We start from the raw sequence: 16,874 nt of genomic DNA, 5'->3' as shown, positions 1-16,874 counted from the left end.
GGATGCGAGTGGCATCATGCTTTTTGTAAAGGGAAATCGTGTGTAATCTTCTACAGATCTTTTCCTTGGGGCTAAATTTACTTAAAAATGCTTCTGATTAGGTTTGATACCAAGGCTATTTTTAAACACGAATTACCATGGGATTTAAAATATAGGAACTGGTCTACAGAAAAAAAGAGAAAATATAGGGTAGAAACAGATATTTTTTTCTGACTGAAGAAGGATAAATAGTAGACTTCCTTGGGGTTGGGCACTGGAAAATCCTCAAGCCTGCAGATAATACTCAGGTTTCCCAGGCAGTGAAATGCCAAGTTGATGGGAGATAAAGAAGCTCTCAGGAGGTTTTATGATTGGCAGATAACCTTCAATAGGGCCATATGTAAGGTGATCCATTTAGGGATTTGTAAGGGGTACATGTAAGGTGATCCATTTAGGGTGATCCATCTAGGGAGCACTAGATATTACAAACTACACTTGCACGATGATGAGTGCTGACCTTTCAATTAAGACCCAGGATAGGGCTCTAGGAAACACTGTGGACAGTGCCCTGAAGAGAACAACCTAGTTTTCTGTTATGACAAAAAAAAAAAAAAAAGGGCAACAAAATTGGGCACTGTTAAGAAGGGTATTAAAACAAAAACAAGGCCGGGCGTGGTGGCTCAAGCCTGTAATCCCAGCACTTTGGGAGGCCGAGACGGGCGGATCACGAGGTCAGGAGATCGAGACCATCCTGGCTAACACAGTGAAACCCTGTCTCTACTAAAAAATACAAAAAAAACTAGCCGGGCGAGGTGGCAGGCGCCTGTAGTCCCAGCTACTTGGGAGGCTGAGGCAGGAGAATGGTGTAAGCCCGGGAGGCGGAGCTTGCAGTGAGCTGAGATCCGGCCACTGCACTCCAGCCTGGGCCACAGAGTGAGACTCCGTCTCAAAAAAAAAAAAAAACAAAAAAAAAAAACAAAAAAAAAACAAAAAAAAAACAAAAACAAAATAATTCTCCTTTTACATAGAATTGCAGGATATCTTTATTGGTAAAGTTACATAAGCAGCTCCGATCTGCACATCTCAAGAACAGAAGAGAGCTTAAGGGGAACAAAGAAGGGCAATTAAACCATTGATGGCAGGCTCCATAAAAAAGGTTTTTTCAGTATGATAATACAGAGGTAGCCAGGAGACATGATCAAAATTATGAAGAGGCTTATGCTGCTGAATAACTGAATGATGACTTGGCTCACCAAATCTTTTGAGCTAAGAGGCACTTTGAAGCATAAAGTTTTTATTTTTTAATAATTCTGCTTTGTTTATACAACTGCCAGTGATGATAGCCAGTGCAGGCAGGCTCCTTTGGGAAGAACCTCCACCAGAGGTTGGGAGAAATACGAGCTAAGTTGGGGAGGGATCAAGAGTACCTCAATTCCCATTACTTACCTTCAGTAATGTTGACTTGCTGATTTCTAGTTGGATTTGCTTTCTCTGCCACCACTTGTGCCTGACCAATCTCAATTTTTATGAATATGAGTTTAGCACAACCTCCCACCCCCATTCCATAGGGCTTTTCAACTCCAGTGGTCCACATATTGGCACCAATCTGTCTGCCTATGATTGTCCGTAACTTAATCCTTAGCCATGGTATAGAAAGAACAGGTATCTGACTCCAATTTTAACACAGCGGATAGAATGTAAGAATGCATGATGAATAATAATAGTCAATTCTCTAATATTTACACCAGTAGAAGAAAGCACAGGTCTCCATAACGAGCCCTGACAACTGAAATGAACCCTGTCAGGTTGATGAAATAACACACATGCAGGTTTCTTTAACTAAGAAAGTAGCAAATAAGGGATTCTTCAGGATAGCCTAAAAGCTCTGCTCTTGGGATGGCCTTAATCATATTGAGTAGTGGGTAAGATCCAACCTGGAACATGGCTCTGGTCCAACTGCTTGGCTCTGTCATACAGCGGATAGCTACTGATCAAATAGGCATAATGACCAGTATACAAAAGCTTTATAGGTATGTAGATGTTTTCTTTTACATTGTGCTTGTTTACATTGTGAGATGGGGGCCATTTAATCCTACAGAACTGCAATCTACTTATTACTGGCTCAGTGTTACTGCCATACCTTTCACAGATCTGGTAATATTTTTCATCTTGTATGCCATCCTGAATGGGCACATTTACACTGTAGTACCGTCCCTTCCCTAGGCCAACATCAGACACGTCACCTGTTCCTATAAAAGAGAAGAGCACTATGATCAGTTATTAGGAACATGAGAGCCCAGAAAACTTAAAGGATTTCCTGATAGGAATTCAGAAGACTGAAAAGATCAATTAGGAGAACAATCCTGAGTGAATTAGTGATAGTTTCCAGAGAAAGAAATTAAGAAAAATAATATAAAGAAGTAACTGTTGTAAACAATCTTGGAGAAGCAGGCAAACCATAAGGAAACTGAAAAACCTTAGTTTTCATCTTACTGGATCAAATGAAAAAATAAGAGATTAACTCCTTTGCTTGGCTTCATGCTTTTTAGGTTGACATAATATCAATTTATCACTGCAATTATTCAGGATGTTAGGAGTTGCATGGGGTGTCTACTACTGTAGTAAGCATAAGTGATCTGTTGACAGCCCATAAAAATCACCTGGAAAAAGAAACAACTTTAATGTCATTCTTCTTATTATTGTCACCTGAGGTACCTGTGTTAAATTTTGCATAAGACTGTAGCAATAAGGCATTAACAGCATGGAACTGTCCAAGTATAAGAAATGTATAGAAGAATTTCAGTATTTAGTCATCAAATGTAATACTGAGTTTATGATCACTTGCCTGGGAAAAATCCCGGGAGAATTTGTGCAGGGACACGGTCATGACTTTGGAGGTGAAACTGAAGGCGTCTTCTACACCTAACAGATAAAGAAACATCAAAATAATCACTTCGCATATGGTATTCCTATTTTCAACATCTGAAAATCTAGAGCAGCTGTGAGAAGTAGGGTAGATGAGAAGGCAGCAATACAAAACTAACAAGCTGAGGAATAAAAGTAATACAAACCTCTGGTCTCTAATCTCGTAATTACAAGATGAGGTAGAACTTTGGCCCCAAGTGAAGTTTGGGGGTTCCTTTTCAAACTCATGGAAAACTATAACTGGACTTCCTTTTCCAAGCAATGGGATGTCTGGGCTCTCTTTGACAACCTGTTCTAAAAAGTAGGGAAGGGCGAGAGCCTAGAATTGAGGCATTATCAACAGAATTCAATAAGGGAAACTGGCACCATCTTACAAGTTGTATGTTTTGTTTTGTTTAAGTGGTTATAGTTAAAGTCTTGGGATTTTTTCCAAAGATGTACAATGTGATAACCCTTTGAAAAATATGAGCAATACAAATATTAGCCATTATATACCAAAAACCTAATTATAAATGCCTCTCTATAATGCAGATTTGGTTATAAATAAGTAACTTATAGTACATCTTTCTGGCTAAAACATGGAAGGCTGAAAACAGCCGTGACCTTATCTCCTAATAGCAGCCTCATAACAGTGTTTTAAAACCTGAAGAAAGATGGGGGAAAAACTTTTCAAGAAAGGGGTCTGTTTTCCATTTTAACTTAGTAAACGATTAGAGGCCTGGGAGATTAAAGCTGGGATTTAAAGTAACCCTCACAAGCCTCTACATATACAGGTAAACACACTGCCCACCTCCACCCCTTTCCTCTCACATATAGTCACACTATGTTCAGATAATCAATCTGTAAAATGGGAGGACTATTAGCAAATTCAGGTACTGTCTTCTTTCTCACTTCAAACAAAAATTGTTTCTGTATTTATTTAATGTTTTCAGTCTTCACTACAGCCCAACAGTGACTTAAAAAATATATTAACTCTATTTGTATATAATAGGTATGTTTGAATTTCCCAAGCCTTATGTTTTGCCCTAGGGAGGCAGTTAAAACCAGTTAAAGGCTCTAGGCAAAAAATATGAAGTAAACAAAATAAAACAAACAAAATAAATGAAAATAGTATTTCAACTTAGAAATGAAGTCTTAAACAAGGATAATTCATGAAAATCCTGATTATCAATCAATCCAGAAATGTACCAATTTACACTTGGACCAGTCATGTATGAGAGTTCCCAAACTATTGTTTTCTCTTTAATCTTAGGCAGAAAGAATGGTCTGCTCTAATTTGCTTTCTTTGAGTATTAGAGTGTTGAGCACCTTTTCATAAGTTTAGTGGCCATTTGTATTTCTTCTCATGGGAAATACCACTAGGCACAGTTATAAAATCATACTTAAAAAGGAGGTGAACACAGATAGGAGGAAGCTATGGACTTGGTGGGAAAGAGGAGAGTGGTTAGGTAGATGAAAGAAGGCAAGGATGGGGTAGGGGTGGCTAGTGAAGCCACTACAGGATGGTAGTTATGGAATCATGGAAGATTTAAAATAAACCAAATGCGTAAGAGTTTGGGGGTGGGGCAGGGGTCACTGTAAGGGAGGTGCTAAAGAGGGGAAATAAACTGAAATGAAACACACCATAAAAGTTGGCTAAAACAGGAAACTCTGAAGGGTGTAGAAATAACATTGCAAATGGAAAGAATGGTTTCAGGTGACAGTTTCCGTTCATTCTTATATGGTTCTGTAGAGTTGATTGTATTCTTAAACTCTGATACTAATAGTCCGAATTTCATAATCATTATTGATCAAATATTTTAATGAGCCACTACTATATGCATAGTACTGTTGGTTCAAGGCGTTACATAAAACAGGAAGAAGTAAACAACTTGATCTCTGCTCTGAAGGAACTTACAGTTTCTATGGGAAGAGAAGACACAGACACACTAAAAAATTAATTAAAAATACAAGGCAATATGTAATGAAATATCAAATTGGTGGTACGAACAATACAGGACTTGAGAGGAGGGGAAGAACACTTGAGCGGGAGTGGTCAGGGCAAATCTGCTACTGTTGGAACTTGAATAAATGGGTAGAACTTGGGACAGTTGAAACAAAACTAAATTAGGAAAAAAAGGAGGCAAAGTCAGGGAGGTGGGAATAGTGAGACGTGTCTGGGAACACTGAGCCATGTCATGAATAGTGAGACATGTCATGAATAGTTAGACATGCTCATTGAGTAGTGTAGCCTGGACAGCAGCAAGTAATGAGAGATAAGGGTGGAAAGGTGAGGTGAGGCCTATTCAAGGTAGACCTTGAAAGACTGGATAATGACCGTGGACCTTACCTTGAAGACCACTGTATTTCAAAGTATGGCCTACAGAACAGCTGAGGTATTAAAACGTAGTTTCTTTGGTCCTTGCCAGACCTACTAACTCTGAATATCTGGTGGATATGGCCCAGCAATCTGCATTTTAAAACAAACTTCCCCAGGTCATCCTGACGCACTTTCAAGTTTGAGAACCATTGCTGTAGGCCAGGGGTCAACGAACTAAGTGGCTAAATAGTAAACATTTTCGGCTTTGCAAACTACTCAATGTCTCTATTGCACATGCACACACATATGTACACACACACAGACACTTTTTCAATATATTTTCTCTTTTATAACCCTTTAAAAATGGAAAAGCCATTTAAAAAAATTTTTTTAAGAGACAATGCCTTGCTCTGTCGCCCAAGCTGGAGTGCAGTGGTACGATCGTAATTCACTACAGCCTTGACCTCCTGGGCTCAAGCAATCCTCCTGCCTCAGCCTCCTAAGTAGCTAGGAATATAAGCACACAACACCAAACTCAGCTAATTTTTTTCGAGATGGGGGTTTCACTTTGTTGCCCAGGCTGGTCTCAAACTCATGGTTTCAAAGAGTCCTCCCACTTCAGCCTTCCAAAATACTGGGATCACAGGCATGAGCTACTGCACTTGGCTGGAAAAACCATTTTTGACCATTCTTAGCTTACTGGCCATACAAAAATAAGCCAAAGGTCAAATGCTACCCCTTGTTATAGGCAATAAGGAGTCTCTGAAGGCTTTTGAGCAAGGCTATGTTTTGCACTGGTTGAGCATTCAGATATCAGTGAAAATGGTTCTCAAAGTAGTATATCAGTGGTTTTAACCTCTCTTCTCTCTGTCATCGTTTAATTTTCTGTCATCGTTCCACGGTAGCATCCATGCAGATGAAGCTCTCTGGAAAGGTTCCCTCAGCGATTTCATCCTTCTTTCTCTGTTTTGGCAGCGGAGCTGACCCTAACTTCAGACATATAATATTCTTTTCCTCTCTATGCCTTGATTATGTTAGTTTGTCTCAAAAAAAAAAAAAAAAAAAAAATCCCTGGAAACAGGGAAATGGCAATCATTGATGTGAGGGAGGAGTATTTTTAAGTACGAATTTATGGGATAAGTGTTCTTTTTTTTTTTTTTTTTTTTTTTTTTATTTTTTATTTTTTATTATACTTTAAGTTCTAGGGTACATGTGCATGACGTTTATATCATGTATAACTCCCCATGCAATCCCTCCCTCCTCCCCCTCCCCATGATAGGCCCCAGTGTGTGATGTTCCCCTTCCCGAGTCCAAGTGATCTCATTGTTCAGTTCCCACCTATGAGTGAGAACATGCGGTGTTTGGTTTTCTCTTCTTGTGATAGTTTGCTAAGAATGATGGTTTCCAGCTGCATCCATGTCCCTACAAAGGATGCAAACTCATCCTTTTTTATGGCTGCATAGTATTCCATGGTGTATATGTGCCACATTTTCTTAATCCAGTCTGTCACAGATGGACATTTGGGTTGATTCCAAGTCTTTGCTATTGTGAATAGTGCCGCAATAAACATACGTGTGCATGTGTCTTGTAGTAGAGTAATTATAATCTTTGGGTATATACCCAGTAGTGGGATGGCTGGGTCATATGGTACATCTAGTTCTAGATCCTTGAGGAATCGCCATACTGTTTTCCATAATGGTTGAACTAGTTTACAATCCCACCAACAGTGTAAAAGTGTTCCTATTTCTCCACATCCTCTCCAACACCTGTTGTTTCCTGACTTCTTAATGATTGCCATTCTAACTGGTGTGAGATATCTCATTGTGGTTTTGATTTGCATTTCTCTGATGGCGAGTGATGATGAGCATTTTTCATGTGTCTGTTGGCTGTATGATGTCTTCTTTTGAGAAATGTCTGTTCATATCCTTTCCCACTTTTTGATGGGGTTGTTGTTTTTTTCTTGTAATTTGTTTGAGTTCTTTGTAGATTCTGGATATTAGCCCTTTGTCAGATGAGTAGGTTGCAAAAATTTTTCCCATTCTGTAGGTTGCCTGTTCACTCTGATGGTAGTTTCTTTAGCTGTGCAAAAGCTCTTTAGTTTAATTAGATCCCATGTGTCAATTTTGCTTTTGCTGCCGTTGCTTTTGGTGTTTTAGACATGAAGTCCTTGCCCATGCCTATGTCCTGAATGGTACTACCTAGATTTCTTCTAGGGTTTTTATGGTATTAGGTCTAACATTTAAGTCTCTAATCCATCTTGAATTAATTTTCGTATAAGGGGTAAGGAAAGGATCCAGTTTCAGCTTTCTACTTATGGCTAGCCAATTTCCCAGCACCATTTATTAAATAGGGAATCCTTTCCCCATTTCTTGTTTCTCTCAGGTTTGTCAAAGATCAGATGGCTGTAGATGTGTGGTATTATTTCTGAGGACTCTGTTCTGTTCCATTGGTCTATATCTCTGTTGTGGTACCAGTACCATGCTGTTTTGGTTACTGTAGCCTTGTAGTATAGTTTGAAGTCAGGTAGCGTGATGCCTCCAGCTTTGTCCTTTTGACTTAGGATTGTCTTGGCAATGCGGGCTCTTTTTTGGTTCCATATGAACTTTAAAGCCGTTTTTTCCAATTCTGTGAAAGTCATTGGTAGCTTGATGGGGATGGCATTGAATCTATAAATAACCTTGGGCAGTATGGCCATTTTCACGATATTGATTCTTCCTATCCATGAGCATGGTATGTTCTTCCATTTGTTTGTGTCCTCTTGATTTCACTGAGCAGTGGTTTGTAGTTCTCCTTGAAGAGGTCCTTTACATCCCTTGTAAGTTGGATTCCTAGGTATTTATTCTCTTTGAAGCAATTGTGAATGGAAGTTCATTCTGATTTGGCTCTCTGCTTGTCTGTTACTGGTGTATAAGAATGCTTGTGATTTTTGCACATTAATTTTGTATCCTGAGACTTTGCTGAAGTTGCTTATCAGCTTAAGGAGATTTGGGCTGAGACGATGGGGTTTTCTAAATATACAATCATGTCATCTGCAAACAGGGACAATTTGACTTCTTTTTCCTAACTGGATACCCTTGATTTCTTTCTCTTGCCTGATTGCCCTAGCCAGAACTTCCAACACTATGTTGAATAGGAGTGGTGAGAGAGGGCATCCCTGTCTTGTGCCAGTTTTCAAAGGGAATTTTTCAGTTTTTGCCCATTCAGTATGATATAGCTGTGGGTTTGTCATAAATAGCTCTTATTATTTTGAGGTACGTTCCATCAATACCAAATTTATTGAGCGTTTTTAGCATAAAGGGCTGTTGAATTTTGTCAAAAGCCTTTCTGCATCTATTGAGATAATCATGTGGTTTGTCTTTGGTTCTGTTTATATGCTGGATTACGTTTATTGATTTGCGAATGTTGAACCAGCCTTGCATCCCAGGGATGAAGCCCACTTGATCATGGTGGATAAGCTTTTTGATGTGCTGCTGAATCCGTTTGCCAGTATTTTATTGAGGATTTTTGCATCGATGTTCATCAGGGATATTGGTCTAAATTCTCTTTTTTTGTTGTGTCTCTGCCAGGCTTTGGTATCAGGATGATGTTGGCCTCATAAAAGAGTTAGGGAGGATTCCCTCTTTTTCTATTGATTGAATAGTTTCAGAAGGAATGGTACCAGCTCCTCCTTGTACCTCTGGTAGAATTCAGCTGTGAATCCATCTGGTCCTGGACTTTTTTGGTGGGTAGGCTATTAATTGTTGCCTCAATTTCAGAGCCTGCTATTGGTATTCAGGGATTCAACTTCTTCCTGGTTTAGTCTTGGGAGAGTGTAAGTGTCCAGGAAATTATCCATTTCTTCTAGATTTTCTAGTTGATTTGCGTAGAGGTGTTTATAGTATTCTCTGATGGTTGTTTGTATTTCTGTGGGGTCGGTGGTGATATCCCTTTATCATTTTTTATTGCATCTATTTGATTCTTCTCTCTTTTCTTCTTATTAGTCTTGCTAGCGGTCTGTCAATTTTGTTGATCTTTTCAAAAAACCAACTCCTGGATTCATTGATTTTTTGGAGGTTTTTTGTGTCTCTATCTCCTTCAGTTCTGCTCTGATCTTAGTTATTTCTTGCCTTCTGCTAGCTTTTGAATGTGTTTGCTCTTGCCTCTCTAGTTCTTTTAATTGTGATGTTAGAGTGTCAATTTTAGATCTCTCCTGCTTTCTCTTGTGGGTTTAGTGCTATAAATTTCCCTCTACACACTGCTTTAAATGTGTCCCAGAGATTCTGGTATGTTGTATCTTTGTTCTCATTGGTTTCAAAGAACATCTTTATTTCTGCTTTCATTTCGTTATGTACCCAGTAGTCATTCAGGAGCAGGTTGTTCAGTTTCCATGTAGTTGAGCGGTTTTGATTGAGTTTCTTAGTCCTGAGTTCTAGTTTGATTGCACTGTGGTCTGAGAGACAGTTTGTTATAATTTCTGTTCTTGTACATTTGCTGAGGAGTGCTTTACTTCCAATTATGTGGTCAATTTGGAATAAGTGCGATGTGGTGCTGAGAAGAATGTATATTCTGTTGATTTGGGGTGGAGAGTTCTATAGATGTCTATTAGGTCCGCTTGGTGCAGAGATGAGTTCAATTCCTGGATATCCTTGTTAACTTTCTGTCTCGTTGATCTGTCTAATGTTGACAGTGGAGTGTTGAAGTCTCCCTATTATTGTATGGGAGTCTAAGTCTCTTTGTAGGTCTCTAAGGACTTGCTTTATGAATCTGGGTGCTCCTGTATTGGGTGCATATATATTTAGGAGAGTTAGCTCTTCCTGTTGAATTGATCCCTTTACCATTATGTAATGGCCTTCTTTGTCTCTTTTGATCTTTGATGGTTTAAAGTCTGTTTTATCAGAGACTAGGATTGCAACCCTGCTTTTTTTGTTCTCCATTTGCTTGGTAGATCTTCCTCCATCCCTTTATTTTGAGCCTATGTATGTCTCTGCATGTGAGATGGGTCTCCTGAATACAGCAGACTGATGGGTCTTGACTCTTTATCCAGTTTGCCAGTCTGTGTCTTTTAATTGGAGCATTTAGTCCATTGACATTTAAGGTTAATATTGTTATGTGTGAACTTGATCCTGTCATTATGATATTACTGGTTATTTTGCTCGTTAGTTGATGCAGTTTCTTCCTAGCCTCGATGGTCTTTACATTTTGGCATGTTTTTGCAATGGCTGGTACCGGTTGTTCCTTTCCATGTTTAGGGCTTCCTTCAGGGTCTCTTGTAAGGCAGGCCTGGTGGTGACAAAATCTCTAAGCATTTGCTTATCTGTAAAGGATTTTATTTCTCCTTCACTGATGAACTTAGTTTGGCTGGATATGAAATTCTGGGTTGAAAATTCTTTTCTTTAAGAACGTTGAATATTGGCCCCCACTCTCTTCTGGCTTGTAGAGTTTCTGCCGAGAGATCTGCTGTTATTCTGATGGGCTTCCCTTTGTGGGTAACCCGACCTTTCTCTCTGGCTGCCCTTAAGATTTTTCCTTCATTTCAACTTTGGTGAATCTGGCAATTATGTGTCTTGGAGTTGCTCTTCTGGAGGAGTATCTTTGTGGCGTTCTCTGTATTTCCTGAATTTGAATGTTGGCCTGCCCTACTAGGTTGGGGAAGTTCTCCTGGATGATATCCTGAAGAGTGTTTTCCAACTTGGTTCCATTTTCCCCCTCACTTTCAGGCACCCAATCAGACGTAGATTTGGTCTTTTTACATAATCCCATACTTCTTGCAGGCTTTGTTCATTTCTTTTTCTTCTTTTTCTTTTGGTTTCTCTTCTCGCTTCATTTCATTCATTTGATCCTCAATCGCTGATACTCTTTCTTCCAGTTGATCGAGTCGGTTACTGAAGCTTGTGCATTTGTCACGTATTTCTCGTGTCATGGTTTTCATCTCTGTCATTCGTTTATGATCTTCTCTGCATTAATTAGTCTAGCTGTCAATTCTTCCACTTTTTTTCAAGATTTTTAGTTTCTTTGCGCTGGGTACGTAATTCCTCCTTTAGCTCTGAGAAGTTTGATGGACTGAAGCCTTCTTCTCTCATCTCGTCAAAGTCATTCTCTGACCAGCTTTGATCCGTTGCTGGCGATGGGCTGCGCTCCTTTGCAGGGGGAGATGCGCTCTTATTTTTTGAATTTCCAGCTTTTCTGCCCTGCTTTTCCCCATCTTTGTGGTTATCTGTCTCTGGTCTTTGATGATGGTGGGACGTACTGATGGGGTTTTGGTATAGGTGTCCTTCCTGTTTGATAGTTTTCCGTCTGACAGTCAGAAGGCTGTCTGTTGGTCTGTTGGAGATTGCTTGAGGTCCACTCCAGACCCTGTTTGCCTGGGTATCAGCAGCAGAGGTTGCCGAAGATAGAATATTGCTGAACAGCGAGTGTACCTGTCTGATTCTTCTTTGGAAGTTTCCTCTCAGGGGTGACTCCACCCTGTGAGGTGTGGGGTGTCAGACTGCCCCTAGTGGGGGATGTCTCCAGCTAGGCTACTCAGGGGTCAGGGACCCACCTGAGCAGGCAGTCTGTCCGTTCTCAGATCTCAACCTCGCGTTAGGAGATCCACGGCTCTCCCCAAAGCTGTCAGACAGAGTCGTTTGGGTCTGCAGCGGCCCCGCTCTTTCCCCAAGGACTGCAGCTGTGCGCTGTCCGCAGAGGTAGAGTCTACAGAGACAGGCAGGCTTCCTTGAGCTGCTGTGAGCTCCACCCAGTTCGAGCTTCCCAGCGGCTTTGTTTACCTACTTAAGCCTCAGCAATGGCGGGCGCCCCTCCCCCAGCCTCGCTGCTGCCTTGCGGATAGATCGCCGCAGACTGCTGTGTTAGCAGTGAGGGAGGCTCCGTGGGCGTGGGACCCTCCCGGCCAGGTGTGGGATATATTCTCCTGGTGTGCCTGTTTCCTTAAAGCGCAGTATTGGGGTGGGAGTTACCCGATTTTCCAGGTGTTGTGTGTCTCAGTTCCCCTGGCTAGGAAAAAGGATTTCCTTCCCCTTGCGCTTCCAGGTGAGGCGATGCCTCGCCCTGCTTCAGCTCACGCTGGTCAGGCTGCAGCAGCTGACCAGCACCGATTGTCCGGCACTCCCTAGAGAGATGACCCAGTACCTCAGTTGAAAATGCAGAAATCACGGTCTTCTGTGTCGCTCGCGCTGGGAGTTGGAGACTGGGAGTTCCTATTCGGCCATCTTGCTCCGCCCCCGAGCCAAGTGTTCTTAAATAAATGGAAATTACTACGTTGTACAGACAGGATTTCTTAAAGAAACAGAATGTGGCAACTGTCACTGGAGCTCTACATTCTAGATGGAAAATACATAGGATGGTCAGATAAGTCCTGTCAGTGGAGTCTTCTAAGAGAGGATTAAATGGGTTAAGGCAAACTGTTAAGCGATTCTGCTATTAAACGTTAGGGAAGATGTCCTGTTTGTACGGCACTAAATATTTTAGCAATACAAAGAAACGACACAGATTCTGATCACTACACGAGTTGGCAGCTTATTGGTGAAAAAATTCAGAATGTTAGCCCATCATATGCCCATTCTATCTTGAGAAAAGCATCAATGAAAAGAGACAAGACTGTCATCTCTATAGATTCCCTTAGAACCAGTGGAAATGGCCTGAGGGAGGTTACTGAGCATTGGAGTAAACATTAGGTAAGATTTTCACTCTTAACATTCTCTATTAGTTCTAGAGGTTTGCTACAGGAGGGAGAGGAGAGGAAATTACAGGAGCCTGGCTTGGGCAGCAAAGCAGGAATTGCATCAATTAGAGGATCACTACACTATCTACTTTAAATTCTCAATTAGGAAAATTCAATTATAGCAGACATTTCTACCAGTTGCCTAGAAGCAGCTTAACTGATAAAAACCTGCTATCTTAGCAGCAAAGCATCTTTAAAACCAAAGGGCTTACCATCTCCATGGTGCAGATCCAAATCCACATAGAGAATACGCTCAAATTTCCGTCGCAATCGTAATATTCCCAGGACAGCATCATTGAGATAACAAAAACCAGATGCTTCATCTCTGTAAGAAAACAAGTTGCTATAGCCAACAGCCAAAAAGCAATCCAAGGGAGTCTTTACAGCCAAGGATCTAACCCTTGAGATCTAGTCCCCTAAAGTTCCCCCTTCTTTTAAGAAAAACAAAAATCCATCTACAAAGATTATAAGTAAATGACCCAGAATGATCAGGGAATGAAGGGTTTCAGTAAAGTAAATATTCGGGTAAACTGGTAACATTTTCCATTCATGATCCCAGATTTTCAAAGCATTAGAATATTATAACTATATTGAACAAGAGAGAACCACCTTTCCCTGGATTTAGGAATCACTTCAAAAAATTAGTATACCCTGGGGTCATCACGAGGAACACTGGTAATCACTTACAGGACTTTAAGAAAGCTAGAATCTAGAAGAGGCCTTAAAGACAATCTTGCTCAGCCAGATGTTAGAGATTGGATTCTCTGTACTGACCCTATGACATAACCTAGAATTTTTAAAAAGTTAGTTTTGGCACTTGTTGCTCATAAAAGCTGAGTGTAGAACATACAAATACATAATCTCCTGGGCAGTATAATGTGGTTGCCTGTCTGTAAATGCAGTTATTACAATGAAGAGTGAAGCAGTCTTTTCTAAAGTTGTTTTGTTTTCTCACTAAAATTGTCTTCATTGACTTCACTGGTGTCCTTTAACTTTTGTGCTATCAGTGATACTGCGTCACTTTAACCCCTTGTCAAGGTTAAACTGCTCTTTTACTATACTTCCATCAAGCCTTGCTGATTAGATGTAAAATAACATTCTTTATCATCAAGAGTGTATTACAAGTTATTTTTAAGACCTCATCCTAAATGCTTAATTTATTTTGCTTTCACAGACACTTCAAATATCCAGCCCATTTCTTTTTTTTTTTTTTGAGACGGAGTCTTGCTCTGCCACCCAGGCTGGAGTGCAGTGGCCGGATCTCAGCTCACTGCAAGCTCCGCCTCCTGGGTTTACGCCATTCTCCTGCCTCAGCCTCCCGAGTAGCTGGGACTACAGGCGCCCGCCTCATCGCCCGGCTAGTTTTTTGTATTTTTAAGTAGAGACAGGGTTTCACCGTATTAGCCAGGATGGTCTCGATCTCCTGACCTCGTGATCCGCCCATCTCGGCCTCCCAAAGTGCTGGGATTACAGGCTTGAGCCACCGCGCCCGGCCAGCCCATTTCTTCTGAGTTCTCCTTGAGATTGCATAGGCATAAGCAACAGTTAAAATGGCATCTTTGCTACTATGAGACTGTAAAGCTCTTTGTAGTGCCTACACAATGCATAAACTTCTTCATGAAATCTCTTCCATAATAACATTTCATATTCTAAATAATGCTCTGGTTCACAGGCTGAATCAATGACATGTACACTGGCAAGCAGAAGGTTGGTAAAAATATCTTTAGACACTGACTCTGCTTCATGATGGTGAACTCAGCAATCATCTAGCCAAAGAATAGCTTGGCCTTAGGTATGCAACCAGGTAGGGACCAACTAAAGAAAAAGATTTCTCCATCTATGAATTCTCTTTAAGTAAGGATTAAATATGTGATTTTGGAAGTTCTTAGATGTGAATGCTATTTTTCAATTATGAAAAGTTTACATTTTGTAAGTTTACTGCCTTAGCACATTAAAAAAAGAGATAATCTGTCATCCTTTTGAACATCAGTAACTTTTAGGTAGATGGGACAGAACACTAAGTGCTAGGCAAAAAGAGGAGAGAGATGTGGAGGAAGAGTACAAATCAATACAAGACATACTTCCTTTCCTCACAGAACTTACAATTAAATTGGGGAGATAAGGCATAAAACAAACAAAAAAGGCAACCAGAAATAATATGGCACATAAAGGAGAATACAGAGAAAAGCTACAGAGAAAATTGACAAAGTATACTCTTCTCATTGATAACATTGAGATTTGCCCGAGCCCTGTGTTTCTGCAAAAACAGTGATGGTTAAGAAACCTTACAACCTTTTGTGTTATCAGAAATGGCGAACTGCAAAGGACCACACTGCCCTGGCATATTCTCTCTCTTTTTTTTTTTTATACTTTAAGTTCTAGGGTACATGTGCACAACTTGCAGGTTTGCTACATATGTATACATGTGCCATGTTGGTGTGCTGCACCCATTAACTCGTCATTTACATTAGGTATATCTCCTAACGCTATCACTCCCCTCTCCCTCCTCCCCACAAAAGGACCCAGGGTGTGATGTTCACCTTCCTGTGTCCAAGTGATCTCATTGTTCAATTCCCATCTATGAGTGAGAACATGTGGTATTTGGTTTTCTGTTCTTGTGATAGTTTGCTGAGAATGATGGTTTCCAGCTGCATCCATGTCCCTACAAAGGACAGGAACTCATCCTTTTTTATGGCTGCATAGTATTCCATGGTGTGTATGTGCCACATTTTCTTAATTTAGTCTGTCACTGATGGACATTGGGTTGATTCCAAGTCTTTGCTATTGTGAATAGTGCTGCAATAAACATACGTGTGCATGTGTCTTTATAGCAGCATGACTTATAATCCTTTGGGTATATCCCCAGTAATGGGATGGCTGGGTCATATGGTATTTCTAGTTCTAGATCCTTGAGGAACGCCACACTGTTTTCCACAGTGGTTGAACTAGTTCACAGTCGACCAACAGTGTAAAAGTGTTCCTATTTCTCCACATCCTCTCCAGCACCTGTTGTTTCCTGATTTTTAATGATTGCCATTCTAACTGGTGTGAGATGGTATCTCATTGTGGTTTTGATTGCATTTCTCTGATGGCGAGTGATGATGAGCATTTTTTCATGTGTCTGTTGGCTGTATGAATGTCTTCTTTTGAGAAATGTCTGTTCATATCCTTTGCACACTTTTTGATGGGTTGTTTGTTTTTTTCTTGTAAATTTGTTTGAGTTCTTTGTAGATTCTGGATATTAGCCCTTTGTCAGATGAGTAGATTGCAAAAATTTTCTCCCATTCTGTAGGTTGCCTGTTCACTCTGATGGTAGTTCTTTTGCTGTGCAGAAGCTCTTTAGTTTAATGAGATCCATTTGTCAATTTTGGCTTTTGTTGCCATGCTTTTGGTGTTTTAGACATGAAGCCCTTGCCCATGCCTATGTCCTGAATGGTATTACCTAGGTTTTCTTCTAGGGTTTTTATGGTTTTAGGTCTAACATTTAAGTCTAATCCATCTTGATTCATTTTCATATAAGGAGTAAGGAAGGGATCCAGTTTCAGCTTTCTACTTATGGCTAGCCAATTTTCCCAGCACCATTATTAAATAGGAATCCTTTCCCCATTTTGTTGTCAGGTTTGTCAAAGATCAGATGGCTGTAGATGTGTGGTATTATTTCTGAGGGCTCTGTCCTGTTCCATGGTCTATATCTCTGTTTTGGTACCAGTACCATGCTGTTTTGGTTACTGTAGCCTTGTAGTATAGTTTGAAGTCAGGTAGCGTGATGCCTCCAGCTTTGTTTTCTTGGCTTAGGATTGTCTTGGCAATGCGGGGTCTTTTTTGGTTCCATATGAACTTTAGAGCAGTTTTTTCCAATTCTGTGAAGAAAGTCACTGGTAGCTTAATGGGGATGGCACTGAATCTATAAATTACCTTGAGCAGTATGGCCATTTTCACAATATTGATTCTTCCTATTCATGAGCATGGTCT

The 16,874-nt window shown here is 40.4% G+C and overlaps 1 protein-coding gene across 1 annotated transcript in view; it reads right to left on the bottom strand.

Annotated features, from left to right (window-relative positions):
* The window catches only part of HDAC8 (histone deacetylase 8), a 263,150-nt gene that overhangs the window by 163,679 nt on the left and 82,597 nt on the right, over positions 1-16,874 (bottom strand). Inside the window, 4 exon segments of the mRNA XM_033201381.1 lie at positions 2,120-2,228; positions 2,825-2,842; positions 2,845-2,901; positions 13,115-13,227. Coding sequence (XP_033057272.1) covers positions 2,120-2,228; positions 2,825-2,842; positions 2,845-2,901; positions 13,115-13,227 — 297 coding nt within the window.

This window comes from Trachypithecus francoisi, unplaced genomic scaffold (assembly GCF_009764315.1).
Source record: "Trachypithecus francoisi isolate TF-2019V2 unplaced genomic scaffold, Tfra_2.0 Lachesis_group6, whole genome shotgun sequence".
NCBI lineage: Eukaryota > Metazoa > Chordata > Mammalia > Primates > Cercopithecidae > Trachypithecus > Trachypithecus francoisi.
Note: the sequence above shows the minus strand (reverse complement) of the source record. Positions and strands in the feature narration are given on the sequence as shown.